This window comes from Rattus norvegicus, chromosome 12 (genome assembly GCF_021556685.1).
Source record: "Rattus norvegicus strain SHRSP/BbbUtx chromosome 12, alternate assembly SHRSP_T2T, whole genome shotgun sequence".
NCBI lineage: Eukaryota > Metazoa > Chordata > Mammalia > Rodentia > Muridae > Rattus > Rattus norvegicus.
Genome location: NC_141545.1, coordinates 25,488,874 through 25,503,341, shown reverse-complemented (window position 1 = coordinate 25,503,341; position 14,468 = coordinate 25,488,874). Strand labels below are relative to the sequence as shown.

Below are 14,468 nucleotides of genomic sequence, written 5' to 3'. Positions count from 1 at the left end.
CAAGTCACTTAGGAAAATTGAATAGTGTAGATAAGGTAGACAGTCAAGGTGGAAGAGAGGAGAACCAGCTAGGCCAAGGGCTAGGATATGTCTCCCAACCAAAAGTGGGGGCTGGGTCCAAGAACACTGCCATGTTGTCAGTAACCACAAGGGTGGATCTTTTGCAACATCGGAAAAGAAGCAGCCAGATCAGTAAAGGAAGTTGCTGTCCAAAAGGAGGTAGAGATGGTCGTGCCCAACTCAGTCTTCCCTTTGAGAATGTCTGAGCATGTATTTTTACTTACCCTGATTCTCTCTGGACTGCTGAGTGCCCCAGTGTCCCTAGTCAGGGCATCCTCGACTTCCTGACGGCCCTGCTGAACAGAATCCTGCCTCACTTCCTGAACAGAATCCTGCCTCACTTCCTGAACAGAATCTGGCTATGGCTCGAATCCTCATTCTTTTGCTGTCGGCGGCATGTCTGCACACTGGTGAGTGGTGGGGACCTCATTAGCAGGGACTGAACCAGAGGAGGGGACAGAGTGGCTGGGAAAAGTGGGTGTCTTGTGTAGAGTGTCTGGTAGAGGAGCCAGCCAGGCCTCTCTTTCCTAAGAGAGCTCAGCACTCAGAGTGAGCACAACCCAACCCTTCCCTCTTTTTGCTGTCCCTGCAGCCATAGGGACAGTCCTGCCTTGTGTCCCACCCCTCCCTTCAGATGAAGGCTCAGGATGCTCAGGGTTGTCCTTTAAATCCCTGCAGTGGCTTCAGACTCTCCCTGTCCTTCCCAGGCAACTCAGCAGGATACACAAGAGTAAATGACTTTGGTTTCAACCAACCAGCTAACATCTCTGGAGTCCAGGGCAGCTCCATCGAGATCCCCTTCTCCTTCTACTTCCCCTGGGAGTTGGCCACGGATCCGCAGATGAGCATAGCCTGGAAATGGAAGCACTTCCATGGGGAATTCATCTACAACTCCACCCAGCGTTTCATTCATGAGCATTTTAAGGACCGGCTCATCGTGAATTGGACACAGGGTCAGAGATCCGGAGTCCTCAGAATCCTGAACTTGAAGAAAAATGACCAGACCACATACTTCGGCCGAGTTTTTCTGCAAACAACAGAAGGCATGAAGGTTTTGCAGTCAGTCCCTGGCACCAATCTCATCACTCATGGTGAGTCACCATGACTCTGGCTTTGACACCTGTGGCTTCCTTGTTCCCTAGATATCACATCAGGGTCCACAAGTCTGAGCTTCTTTTCATATTCCTTTCCCTCGGTCCCGTCCAAACATCTGCCACCAGCATCTTTCCTTGCAGTTGGGAGAAGTCTTTGCTGCTCCTATGTCTGTCATCCTCTGCTCAGACAGAATCAGACAGGACTCTAGGCTTCAGTACCCCATAGTTCACACCCTTATTTTCCCAAAACTAACTACAGTCCTGCCCTCTTTCACCTGTGACCTCAAGGTGAATATAAATCTCCAGGATGGAGCCGACTCTCTTGTTTCTATGGCAGGGCTCTAGTTGGTACCTCTGTGCAGCATCCTCACATAGCTCAAATGTCAGCACAGAACATAGAGTAGGGGCCATTGGATGTTCTGGTGTTCTCAGGTCTAACTGTAACTGGCACATGTCACCATAGTCCCTCATTTCACCTCATAGTTCCCCAGGACACACCTATCTTCTCTCCCCAGTCTATTCAGTCATTAGAACATGATTAAGAAAGTGTTTCCATTTCCAAGATGTGGCTGCTCTGTCTTCTGATCCCTCCAGCCCCTCTGGTGCTGAAGGAACAGGAGTCCCCTGATTGAGAGCCCTGAGCCCATTGTAGTGACTTGTGTTCCTGCATAGGGACCAAGAGAGTCTGGGTCCTGTGTGTTGCTGCATTGTTTCCTTCAACCTTTCTCTGTTGCTCCCCACAACCCCACTTTCTTAAATGTGAGTACTTCTTTATTTCCTGTTTCCTTCCTATCTTGTTTATTTATTTTATATCAGTTTCTCAGCTTGTAGGCCTTGCTTTTCCAATACTCAGTATATAGACCCATCTGATCTCGAACTCACACCGATCTGGCTTGCCTCTGCCTCCTGAGTGTGGACAGTAGAGCATGTGCCACCACATGCAGAGGTGCCTCCTGACTGTCCTAAGCCAAACTATGAGAGGATGTGTACAGCACAGTTATCTGTGCAGGCTACAGCTACCATGTTGACCTGTACTAGAGCTGCTGCCTGGAGGTAGACAGATAGGAACCATTTTATGTATGTGTCTAGTTTAGTCATTCTCTAATTTCCTAAAGCTGCAAATCTTTTATACCGTTCTTCATGTTCTGGAGACCCACACGCCTAAAAGTATATCATTGGTACTTCTAACTTTAATTATCCTATTTTTATGAATCACAATGAAATACGTGAAATGAGTGATACCTGATATGTAATCCATGATGGATAATGATGCCCAGGTCAAAAACCCCTGGGATAGAATTGGCAAATAGGTAAATATCTCAGTTATGTGTTTCAAGCAAAGGAATGTATTGTATCCTGGAGAGAGCTGCACACAAAAAGCTAAAATTGCGTTTTTTCTTTTACACATTTTGGCGTATTCAGTGTGTATGAACATGTGCGTCTGTAAAGGCAGATGTGTGTGTGTGTGTGTGTATGTGTGTGTGTGTGTGTGTGTGTGTGTGTGTGTGTGTACATATGTTTATGTATGTAGTTGCTTGAAGAGACCCTAAGGTCACATCCACCTTACTTTGGGGGACAAGCTCTCTCACTGGCTTTAATTAAATTTTTCATGGAGGCTAGGTTGGCAGGCCAGTGAGCCACAGGGACACGTCTGTCTCCACTTCTTCAGCACTAGGATTACAGCTCCCTTGGCTCTGTTTGACATGGAACTAGACACATAGACCAGGTTACCTGTCCACTCACAGGGCTCTGCCTGCCTCTGTCTCTTGGGCTAGGATCAAGGGTCATGCACACTTCACCAGGTTCTTGGTATTGATATTGGGGACCAAATTCAGGTTCTTGGGTCCAAGCAGCAAACTCATTATGAACTTACCATATGTGTATGTTACATACATTTAAGCAAAAAAAAAAAATCGCTGTATTTTTTCTAACTTAATTATCTGTGAGCCAATGAAAATTAGTGAACACACAGCCAGGACAGTTAGGGACTGTGTTTTGAGCTTACTCTTCTGGAGCCTCAGCCTTAAGCATGTGTTCCCGTCCTTGTGTGAACTTCTAACAGCTGTTCTGCATCCCACATCCAACCGAGGAGACAAGGTGTGACACTCACCCATTCCTCACCTCATTCCAGGAAGATTTTCTCACTTCTCATCTCTCCACAGCTCTCAATACTACCATGGGGAGCCCCTCTATCATCCCCTCTGCAGTCCCCACAGCTGGCCTGGAGGACAAAAGGGACCAGAGGAATCCTTCACTGCTGAACCTGGGAGCTATGGTTGGGATGGTCTTGGCCAAAGTTGTGGTCATCATCCCCCTGTATGGATGGATGATCTTCCTGTGGTGGAAGCAAAGGTAAGTGGTCCAGGAGAGGCCTCACCCAAGCTTCCCCGCTGGGAGTGTTCTAAGCTGTGGGAGATGGAGAAGGGCAGAGAACAGTAAAGAGATCAGAAGGAGGGAAATGTGCCTGAACTCCTCAAGAACTGCATGGAGCCTGCTGTCCTTCCTGGCCACCTGGAAATCAGAGGAGCAAATGCAGATGAACACAGTGCCTGCTCCTGTGGAATTCAAGCAGGCACACAGGAACCTCAGGGGTGACTGTTCGTCTGCTGTAGAAGAAATGAGGGTAGACCAGCTTTTGCAGACAACCTGTTACAGGAAGTGATATGTATGAGTAGAGACACCTCTTTGAGTTGGGCATGTGTAGCTAAAATGGAAATGAATAGACACAGAAAGAGAAAGAAATGTGTATGGAGAACTTAACACTACAACAAGCAAAAGAGTTGGACACCAGAAGACTAACCCTCCTCAGCGAAATCATGAAACACCCATTGAAGTGTCTCAGTTGAAGTGATTTTTCCACAAACAGTCACACGAGCATCATCCCAGGAGCCATATAAAGAATTGTCAGGGGTTGGGGATTTAGCTCAGTGGTAGAGCGCTTGCCTAGGAAGCGCAATGCCCTGGGTTAGGTCCCCAGCTCCGAAAAAAGAACCAAAAAAAAAAAAAAAAGAATTGTCAGCCTGGTCTCCAACCTCATAGGTAGCAATGAATAGCCTAGTAAGAGCACCAGTGGAAGGGGAAGCCCTCGGTCCTGCCAAGACTGAGCACCTAGTGAACGTGATTGTTGGGGGGAGAGTGGTAATGGGGGGGGGTGGATGGGGAGGGGAAGCCCATATCGAAGGGGAGGGGGAGGGGCTAGGGGGATGTTGGTCCGGAAACTGGGAAGGGGAATAATAATTGAAATGTAAATAAGAAATACTCAAGTTATTAAAAAAAAAGTTGTCAGATGCTAGGACAGCCTGATACACTAGGATCCTTGCGGCTCCCTGTTCTGCCCAACTTACCTACAGGGTGAGAACAATGACTGACCTGTCTCACAATCCAGAGAGGACAGACAGCTCTTAAAGGAAAATGCCCATGGTTGTCCTCCAGCAGCACATGAGTGTTCACATTTGCAAATATTCACATGTGGTTATGCTCTGTTCAAAGTACATTTTACAAAAAGATTAAAGAAGTACTCTAAATTCAAGTATATTGGCAGAACGGAAAATTTTATACATTATGTCCCTGCAAAACACACATACATACACAACACACAAACACACACACACACACATACACTTGAAAATACAATGTTCTTTTGCAAAATCCCATTACATTTTTGTATAAATAAATTATTTGTCTTCAAATATTCATGGGTACTCTTAGAAATAAAAATGGAGACACAGAGGAGGACAAAAAATTCCACCATTGAGAAATCCAGAGAGGGGAATCAGGGGTTCAAGTCTATCTACAGTTACATAGCAAGCTGTAGGCCACTGGTCTCCAAATGTCTTGTACACTCAACACAAGACCTACATGTGAACTGAGGTCAGAGTTGATTTAAAACTGTTGGGACTACAGGATATGGATAGAGATGCATAGATGTTGGAGTGTAATGGGAGTTTACAAATGAACATTTAAATGTGCATCCCACTGTTTCAGACAGGCTCTGCGCCCTGTTACTGTAAGTAGAAGAACTGAGAGGTGGAAGAGCAGCAGCCTGAATGACTGCAGAAGTCTGACTGGAATTAAATCCCTGAGTCTGAAACTGCAGGATGCAGCAACCTACACTGAGAGGGACAGCTAGAAAGCAAGGTTTCAGGGAGGCAAGAGGGAGACACAGTGAGTGCAGAGCAGAGAAGGCAGAGATGTGTCAAGAAAGTAGAGTAGGGAAAAGGACTGAAAGGGAGACAGGATATGGGTGAGTTCACTAGTAGTCATCTGACATGCTGTGTTGTACAGAAATTAGGCAGACTCCTGGTGTCAGGTCCTGTTGATTCTCAGACCTTTGCCTGCCTGGATGCAGCAGACATGTGTGATGCTCTCATCCACTCCTGTTGTCTGCACACAGAGAACAGCTGAGAGGCAGGAATGAGAACCAGTGTGGCTGACCCACTGACATAGTTTCTTCTCCTACAGGCCAGCAGAGTAAAGCCTCAAGCCTAGTAAGGTGAGTGCCTGTCACCTCAAGGGACAGAAGAGGAGCTGATGGGGAGTTCATTATGAGAGGCATGGAAGAGAGCCAGAGTGATGATTCAGTCAGAAACGCATGGCACAGGGGTAGGACCTGAGTTTGATGGATCAGGAGCTTGTGCCCAGGGATGTGGCAGGAATTTGCAATCCCAGCCCTGGTCAAGCAAGAGACGGGCAGAGACATATTGGCAGAACACCTAATGTAGAACAACTCGTGAGGTTCAGGCCTGTGAAAGATTGTGTCTTTAAAAACGAGGGGGATTACTCAAGGTGATGAATCATGGACATAATATTTTCCAAATTGATGTTACCTGAAATATTTTAAATTACACATTAAGGAAGAAACATAGTATATGCCAGGGAGATAGCTCAGTCGGAAATGGAGTCTGCTGCCTAGCCCAGTGACCTGGGAATGATTTCTGGGGACCCAAATGGAACATAGAGAACACTGTCATCTGTGCCTCATGGTTGGCCTCCAGATTATGGTGACAAATAATCTTTTATTCCTTAAACAACAGGCTCCCCAGTGCTAGGATCTCTCACCTGGGAGGCAAGTATACATCAAAGTAGGTGTTGGTGATCACACACCCTGCATCCCACAGCCTTCCATGTCTTCTCGCTGGGAGTCAGAGCTAATGGCTGCAGGATTCTCCTGTGAAAATCATTCTTGGATAACCCCCACTTCTGCCATGGGGGCTCAGATACCCTTTCCTTGGAACCAAGGTCCTCCTGTGTGTCTCTGGGCCTGAGAGCCTGGCTGTGCTGTTCTCTCTCTGCTCATGGAGTTATTGACACTGTTAATAAATATCTTACTCCCACAATCCATCTCAGTGTGTCTGCTGAGCCCCCATCCTTTTCCCTTCCTGACACTTCTTAGAGAGTGTAGACTATGTCTAGGGTGTAGGTCACTGGAATAGATGTAAGGGCCACGGTCTTCATTGAAACCCATAGCCTGAGAATCAGATTTCTCCTCTTCCTACTCTCTGGATGCTGACATCTCATCCAGAGCCCACCCCTCCCCACATGCTTCACATCAGTGTCAGAGCATGGCTTGCTTGGGTCCCATGTTGAGCTTTCTTTACTCACAAGCCCAACTGTATGCCCTCACTTTCTCATTTCCTTCCATGTTGACATTCTGCACTCTCGATTCTCTCCTAAAATGGGAAATTTTTCCTAAGTCCAGTCTGTCCTAATATTTGATAGTCAGCAGGTCACCTTATAATAAAAATTTGTGGGTACACAGGAAACCATCCACAGTGATCCAGAAGGAATGAAACCATGCTTCTTATGACAGAAGAATTTCACAGCCACGCTCTAAAGAGATTTACCAGCCATAGTGAGCCATAAATGAAGTGGTATGGAAATAGCTCCAGTTCTCCAATCACAAGCCTCCAATGAATATCATCCATGGGCCGTTTCTTGGTCATTTGGAAGCCGTTTGGTCATGATGAGGTCACCAAAACTCATGTGGCCAAAGTGAAGTGTCCTGGAACAGCTGTGAGATGTCTACTGTGGTTGTGATTGCATCCTAGCCCCTGAGACTGAACTCTGCAACTCTAAGGGGCATGGTGATATTGGTCATTCCTGAAGGCTGCCAAGATGCTGGTCTGTCCAGTCATCTCAAGGAGTCTCATGCACCTGTAAGAAAGGGCCCTAATCCACTTGTTCAAATGGTCATGTGACGTCTCAGGTCCTTTTCTATTGCATAAGAGGGAAAATCCAGAGATAAGCCCAGAGCAAAGACTTACAGAGTCAACATTCTCATCTCTACATATGTGCTTAACTCAGGTTGTATACATTTAGGCAGACTGTGTCTCTGATCTGCCAAAAGGGAACATTATGTTCCAACTAGAGAGTAGATATTGGCTTCTGCCCTGGTGATGCGTATTTGGAATTTATGTTCCCTAGACCAAACTGATCAGTAAGAAAAAGGACTAAAAGAAATTGGGGATCATACCATTCCTGTCATCCCAACAATTGACAGGTAGTGATGGGAATATTATCAATTGTAACATTGATTCTCAACCTGTGTGTCACCACCGCTTTGAAGCTCGGAGAGCATTTTCACAGGAGTCACATTTCAGATATCCTGAATATCAGATGTTTATATTATGATCATAACTGTAGCAAAATTGCAGTTCTGAAATACCAATGAAACAATTCTATGATTGGAGTCACCCCAACATGAGGAAATGTCAGAGCATTAGGAAGCTTGTGAACCACAGAATTAGAGGCTATTCTTGGTACTTCTTGAGTTTAGGCTAGCCTGGGTTACATGAGACGCTGTCTTTAAATCAACAGCAAAGCTTAACAAAACTGAAACCAGTAAAGTGTGTCATGAGAAAAGACCCTCACTTAGCTCCCTTTTCCCTGGGGATGGAGAACTTGAATATGATACTTAGCTTCTCTCCAGATTTATATAAAATATAATGTGACTAACAGTACTTCAGTTTTTGTATGTTCTTTTTGTTTTCTTCTGTTTTGGAGGAGGGGGTTTCTCTATTACATACATCTCACTGTCCTGTAACTTGCTTCGTACACAATAAAATCTGGCCTTAATGTCAGAAAAATCTCCTGCTGCTGCATCGTACTAAATTTCCCGACATATTAGGGTATTAACACTTTCCTGTTTTTTGTTCATTTATTTCTTTTGATTTTGGTTTGTTTTAAGCTAAATATAATAACCCCGAGGAGGGGGCTGTGAGTTTCTCTGTTTCTGTGACCACAAACTTGATGACATACCTATAAATGTCTCTATCCTTGGCTATCAGCAGATGTTGGGGCAGACTGAACTGTTTCCATAGTCCCACTCACTGGACCTTTAGACCACAGTATAGAGTCTCTTCCTGGGGACTCCCCTGGGCAGGGGTGCAGGCAGGAGCTCATCTGAGGCTGAGGACCAGGTCTACACCACCAGCTGCCATCCTTCCCCCACCCTCTCTAGCTTCTCCACTCTGTCCCGGCACCAGCCTGGGGGATTACTTTGTGATCACACTCTGGATCTTTGTGTTGTCACTTGGGAAGAGAGATCAATTAGTGTGTGTGTAAGGAAGTGGTGACAAGAATGGAGAAGACAGGGACAGTTTTCATCTATGAGGGTATCTGCTGGGCTCACAGAACCTGCAGTATGTGTTATCTGAGGGAAGCCTCTGGATCATCTACAGAGAAACAGGAAGGGTTGAGCCTGTTTTCTCCCCCTGCTGTCATGGGATAAGTTAATTAGTTATAAAGTCAGAGAGTCTGAATGCTGTGAACAAAGTCAGGAAGTAGAGTGTCAAGAATCACAGAGTCTCATCTTATGGAGGCCTTGTTTAGTCAGGATGATGATGGGCAATATGTTGTAACAGACTATATTTTAAAGGATCCTTGCATGATATGTGTTTGAGATCTGGTGCATGTGTGTGCAAGTAAGTTTGGGCCCAGGTATTGAAGTCCAGAGGACAACCTCAGGTATGGTAATTAGCAACACCCTCCAAGTTCACCATCAACCTTCTGTTTCTGTTTTTGATTGTTTGGTGTTTTGTTTGATACATAGACTTTTGTATGTTTGGCTGGGATTTATTGGTCATGTTGTTGGATTTGTTTTTGTTTTAGTTTTGTTTATTCTTTGACACAAGTCTTCACTCTGCTCCATTTGCTGTCTAAAATCTGGATACATAGACCATACAGCTTCAAACTCTATGAGATCCATGTGCTTCTGTCTTCCTCCTCCCAAATCTAGACTTGTAGGCCCATGACCAATGTGGGTTATAATATTTTAAGTAATACTTACTCATTCATTCTGGGGTGTGTAGGGTAGGTAGGGACACATGTGCTACTCCCTCAGCATCACTCATATTCCTGTCCTGCAACCTGACACTTCCCATGGTACTGTGATATGCAAAAGCCCTGTGTGCACACCAAAACCACAGACTTCTTGTCCCAAGAATAGTTCATGATTTGAGATTAAGGAGCCAGCAGGTGGCAGCAGTGCAGCTGAGCACAGGGCGTAATTGGCATTCTTAGAACCCACCAGAGGCTGCTGTATCAAAAACGTGGTATCCAGCAGCTGACTTATGGCAGTCTTGTCAGGTCCAGGCCCTCCTTGGGTGGGTTAGTAACCAGATGACCTTCTACCCAGAGACCTCTGATAGGCAGGGTAAGGTAGATTAAATCTGGAGGTGAGTGCTCATGGCCACTAGGACTTTCTTACCTCACTGAGCCAAAGATGTCATCTGGTAGAGTGTGTTTTTGCCTGTCATGGACAGAAAATGATGTTCTTTGTCCACTGAGAGACAAAGGATACGCATTATGCACACCTGTATTCACCACTGAGGAGAGGCACAGATAGGAAGGTCTGTAGGAGTTTCAGATCATCCTTGAATACATAACAAATTTAAGGACAAGCTTGGTCAAACCACAGCCTAAATACCTGTCAGATGATCACCTGTCATCCCAAAAGGTTGGGGCCCCTTTGGGGAAGTTTATTATGAGAGGCAGGCAAGGGAGCAAGAGAGATGATTCAGCTAGAGAGGTGTACATGGGTAGCAGGGCCTGAGGTTGATCTGGAGCAGCCACACTATAAATCAGGGATATGACAGGAATTTGTCATCCCAGCCCTGCATGAGCAAGAGACAGGGAGAGGCATGGGGCTGACCATGTAGCTAGTCTAGCCTAATTGGTGAGATGCATACCCATGAGAGCCATGGTATAAAAAACTGTGTGGGGGCTGGGGATTTAGCTCAGTGGTAGAGCGCTTACCTAGGAAGCGCAAGGCCCTGGGTTTGGTCCCCAGCTCCGAAAAAAAAAAAAAGAACCAAAAAAACCCCCCAAAACTGTGTGGATTTCTCAAGACGATCATCATGGTCATAACATTTTATAAGTTTATGGAAAATGAAGTATTTTTAAATGCTACATTAATGAACAGCAAATCAGGGTATGGCAGTGAGATATGGAGCTCAGTAGAAATGCTGCCTAACACAGTTACCTGGGTGTGATTCCTGGGGACTCAAATGGTACATGGAGAAATCTGACTGTGGACAATTGTCCTCTGTCTGGCAGGATCACCCACAGGCTCCTGGTGAGACATCATCTGTTAGTCCTCAGGTAACAGACCTCCTGGTGCCATGACCTCTCACCATGGAGGTGCGTTACTTCAAAGTAGTGATTGAGGGGACCCACCCTGCATATCACCACCCTCCCTACTTCTTGCATGGGAATGAGAGCACTTGGATGCAGGATCATGTGTGATACATCCTAGGAATCCATGTCAGCTCTGATGTCCTCTCCTTTGGTCCCATGTCATCCTGTCTTTCTCTGGTCATGAGAGCCTGACTGGTGTTCTCTGTGTGTTTATGAATTTGTAATACTTTTTAATGAATGTGGGATAATACATAAAACAATTCAAGGAGCCAGTTCAGAGCAATACTAAGATCAAGCCAGAAAATCACATTCTGAGAGGAGCAGAACTTAGGAGTGTTCCCTCCTTCTCCAGTCTGCATATTCAGGTCCAAGAAGCGTGTACCACCCCCATCTCTGCCATTATTGAAGAAGTAATAACAAGATGGCCGAATTACAGGTCTAATTTCATTTTTTGCCATAGAGACATATCCATAACCTGTAATATCTTTTCATGCAAATGAAGCTCTCTCAGACCCTCAGCACAAGCCAATCATGTACATTCATCCTATAACCAATAATCATTTTGGAAATTTCATATAGCCTCTGTTACTTCCAATAAATCACAGCTCTATCACTGAAAACCTCTCAGAGAAACCTGTTTCTCCACAGGACACAATTCAGAAGAGATCTTGTGAGTGAACACCCCTGGAAAAACTTTGTTCCTATCCTTCCAGCAGAGAGCTCATCTTTCCTGTAGACCTTAAGGTCAGAAGAAGAACCAGTCCAGCAAATGAAAGTCTCACTCCAAGAAATCCTTCTCAGTATTTGTCTTGACCCTTTTCTCCCATGTGTGACCTCTAAGAGAGTGGCAGACTCTGTTTAGGATACAAGTCAGTGGGACAGGGGCAAGGACCAGGGTCCATATTGAGAATAACAGCCTGAGAATCAGGGTTCCCCTCTCCCTTATTCCCTGCACACTGCCATCTCATCTAGAAACTTGACCCCCCTCCCTCCATGCTTTACATTCAGTGACAGACAACATGTCATGTTTAATGCCCATGTTGGGCTTTTCCTGAAAGGTCCAAGTATACACACTAATTTTCTCATTTCCTGCCATGTTGATATTCTGGACTCTGGGTTCTCTTCTAGGATAGTTCCTTTTTGCCATGTTCAGTCTGTCTTAACTTTTGATAGTCAGCAGACCTGCTCCTAACAGAACACAGAAACTTTCCATTCGGACCCATGCTTGATAGAGTTCCTTCAGGCACAGTGTGTCATAGCTGCAGTGTGGTACCAATGTGTAGAGGGCCACAATAACATTCGCCACCGCTAGATGGCGCTGGCTTCCACTGTGCCCCATGTGGAAGGTCAGGATAGCCTCCGCCATTACAAGATGGCACCAGCCTTCGCCGCGCCAGCCGACTCCCTTTCAGGAAGTTAACTGTGCGCATGTGCAAGAGTGCCTTCATGCCAGGTCTTTGCCCACTCCGGGGCGTGCCTGATGAGATCATGGGTAAACAACCAATCAGGTGTGGATGTGCCACGCTAGGGTGTATATAAGCACACCATGTTGGCGCGCCAAGGCTTCCTCTTTAAGATCATAATAAAGTTTGGTCACAGTAAGGATTTCTATGTACCCGAGTGTTTCTTGCCGGCGAGAAGTCACGCGTGGGACATTTGGTGCCAAGAACCCGGGACACAAAAAAGCTACATCATCACCGGTGCCAAGAGGAGGCTCCCTTTCATGGAAGAAGTCCAGAAGCTGTGAGTGGGGGTAAGACTCTGAGAGACCATGTTTAGCCTTAATCTGTTCCAGCTCAGTCCTCTGCCGGATGCGGCAGGAACCTTTATGGTTGCTCTGGCCGCCCTCGGGTTGTTTCTATTGACCTTTGAGTTTCTAGTTACCGCCAAACGGCGTCAGAGATTGCGTGGGAACTGCCCAGCTGTAACAGCAAAGCAGAGAGTGTTGGGGGAAGGGCGAGGCGGCGGAGTGTCAGAAACAGAGGGTAGTGAAAGGTTGCAACGAGAAAAGGATCCTGATCGATTTCAAGCACCAGGCCCTTCCAATGCAGAAGTGAAAGGTTGGGGAATGAACGCCCCGGGTGAGGAGAAGGGAGGAGGTAAAAGGAACACAGCATTTTGGGAGAAAAATTTTGTCTTTGTGCCTGTAAGAAGTGTGCTTAAGCTCCGGCGCCGGCTCTCGGGACGCCGCGGCATCCGTTCGCTGACACGACAGCTTTACAGAGTCATACTGATCAGATTTGATAGAAGCAGACCGCCTGAAAATTTATTCAGGAGAATCAAACAAAAGGACATCTCAGTGCCCATGCACAGCTTGATGGAGTTAATGTAATTGGGTTGTGAGTAAAAATATTCAGGGCTGTGTTTCACTTCCATACCATTGGCGAATGTCAGTCATGCTGCTCAGATAATATATCTCAGTATCTTACAGGAATTGGGTTTCAACACGTTGGTGGACTCGTCCAGGAATTGAGACAATCCATCGCCCATATCGACTCCACTGGAGTGGCTAGTCACTGTGAACACCATCTGTTTTTTTCCCTCTTTGTCTATTGTTTGTCTCTGGTGTACCAGGATGTCCCCATGTCTGTCAATGTATGTCTGTGGTTTTTGTTTCTCGTTGTTTAAATGTTTTATGTTTCATGTTCAAAAGAAAAAATGGTAAAAACTTTATCTGCCGGTCGTTCACACCTTGACTTGGTTTTAACTCGTTTCAAAAAGGAACAAATGAATAAAAAACAGTTTCAATCAGGCCCTTGGAGCCCTGTGCCTGGAGCCAGGTGTCTAGATTAGCTGGAGAAGCTGCCCAGAGGCTAAGCGTCTACACAAGCTGATCTTAAAGGTGCCAACAGCTTCTCAGCTTCTTCGATACAAGAGTTGATAGCTGTTTCTCTTAGAGAGATCCCTGTCTTATTATTTGACTCAACAGGTGACAAGGTGGTTCTCTTATAATCATAGCTAAAAAGGTAAAAATGGTATTTGGTCTAAATATTAAAGATATGTGTAGCCACTTCAATTTTGTTTCTCATTGGTTTTAAATGTATAAATATGCTCTACTTGCCTTGGTTATGGACTATTGTCTTTCAAGTTATTGGATACGGTTAAAAGGTATAATATTGGTAACAGAAAGTTGACATAAAGCTGGTAATCTGGATGGAGTCATTCTAGATAACATGTGACATGGGCCAACCTAGGGAAACAGGTCTAAATTGAGGTAATGTTTTTATGGAATTCTTATTCTAGGAACCAGGCTTCTAAAAGAATTTAGGACAATGTCTCTTTGTTGAGGTACTAGAGACTACGCCATCGTGCGTTCATATATAGGAATTGGCAGTCAAACTTTGTATCTGCATTTTGATGCTAATTCCACTGCCCTAAGGACAGCTGCCTAGTCATGTACTCAAAACTCAGGTGACCTTCCAAAGTTGTGGCTGTGTTCTGGTGTTACAAAGAGAACTTAAAGATTGTGATTAAGGATTGCCAGTGTTACATTGACTAACTCAAACTTATTTTTAATTAAGGAAAAATCAAACAGGTAGAGATTGTTACAAGATTTACGAAGGATTGATGAGGTTTTGGAACTTATGAGAACATTACAGCCAGTTTACTTACTCCAACTGCCATTTCAGGATAGATTTAGAGGATTGCTAACAGCCTTATATTAGGTAATTTTGTTGC

General features: G+C 45.3%; 1 protein-coding gene across 4 annotated transcripts; it reads left to right on the top strand.

Annotated features, from left to right (window-relative positions):
- The first annotated feature begins 399 nt into the window (after window positions 1-399).
- On the top strand, window positions 400-12,395 carry LOC148002266 (paired immunoglobulin-like type 2 receptor beta). 4 transcript variants are annotated; one of them, XM_087579565.1, is made up of 5 exons: window positions 400-470; window positions 768-1,151; window positions 3,317-3,506; window positions 5,616-5,646; window positions 11,439-12,395. In XM_087579565.1, the coding sequence occupies exons 1-4, from the start codon at window positions 422-424 to the stop codon at window positions 5,626-5,628; spliced, it is 636 nt and encodes a 211-aa protein (XP_087435691.1). In that variant the 5' UTR covers window positions 400-421; the 3' UTR covers window positions 5,629-5,646; window positions 11,439-12,395. The 4 variants fall into 4 exon arrangements, with proteins under 4 accessions (XP_087435691.1, XP_087435694.1, XP_087435690.1 ...); XM_087579568.1 differs by having other exon boundaries at window positions 739-1,151; XM_087579564.1 differs by lacking the exon at window positions 11,439-12,395 and adding an exon at window positions 6,188-6,490.
- Window positions 12,396-14,468: the final 2,073 nt, after the last annotated feature.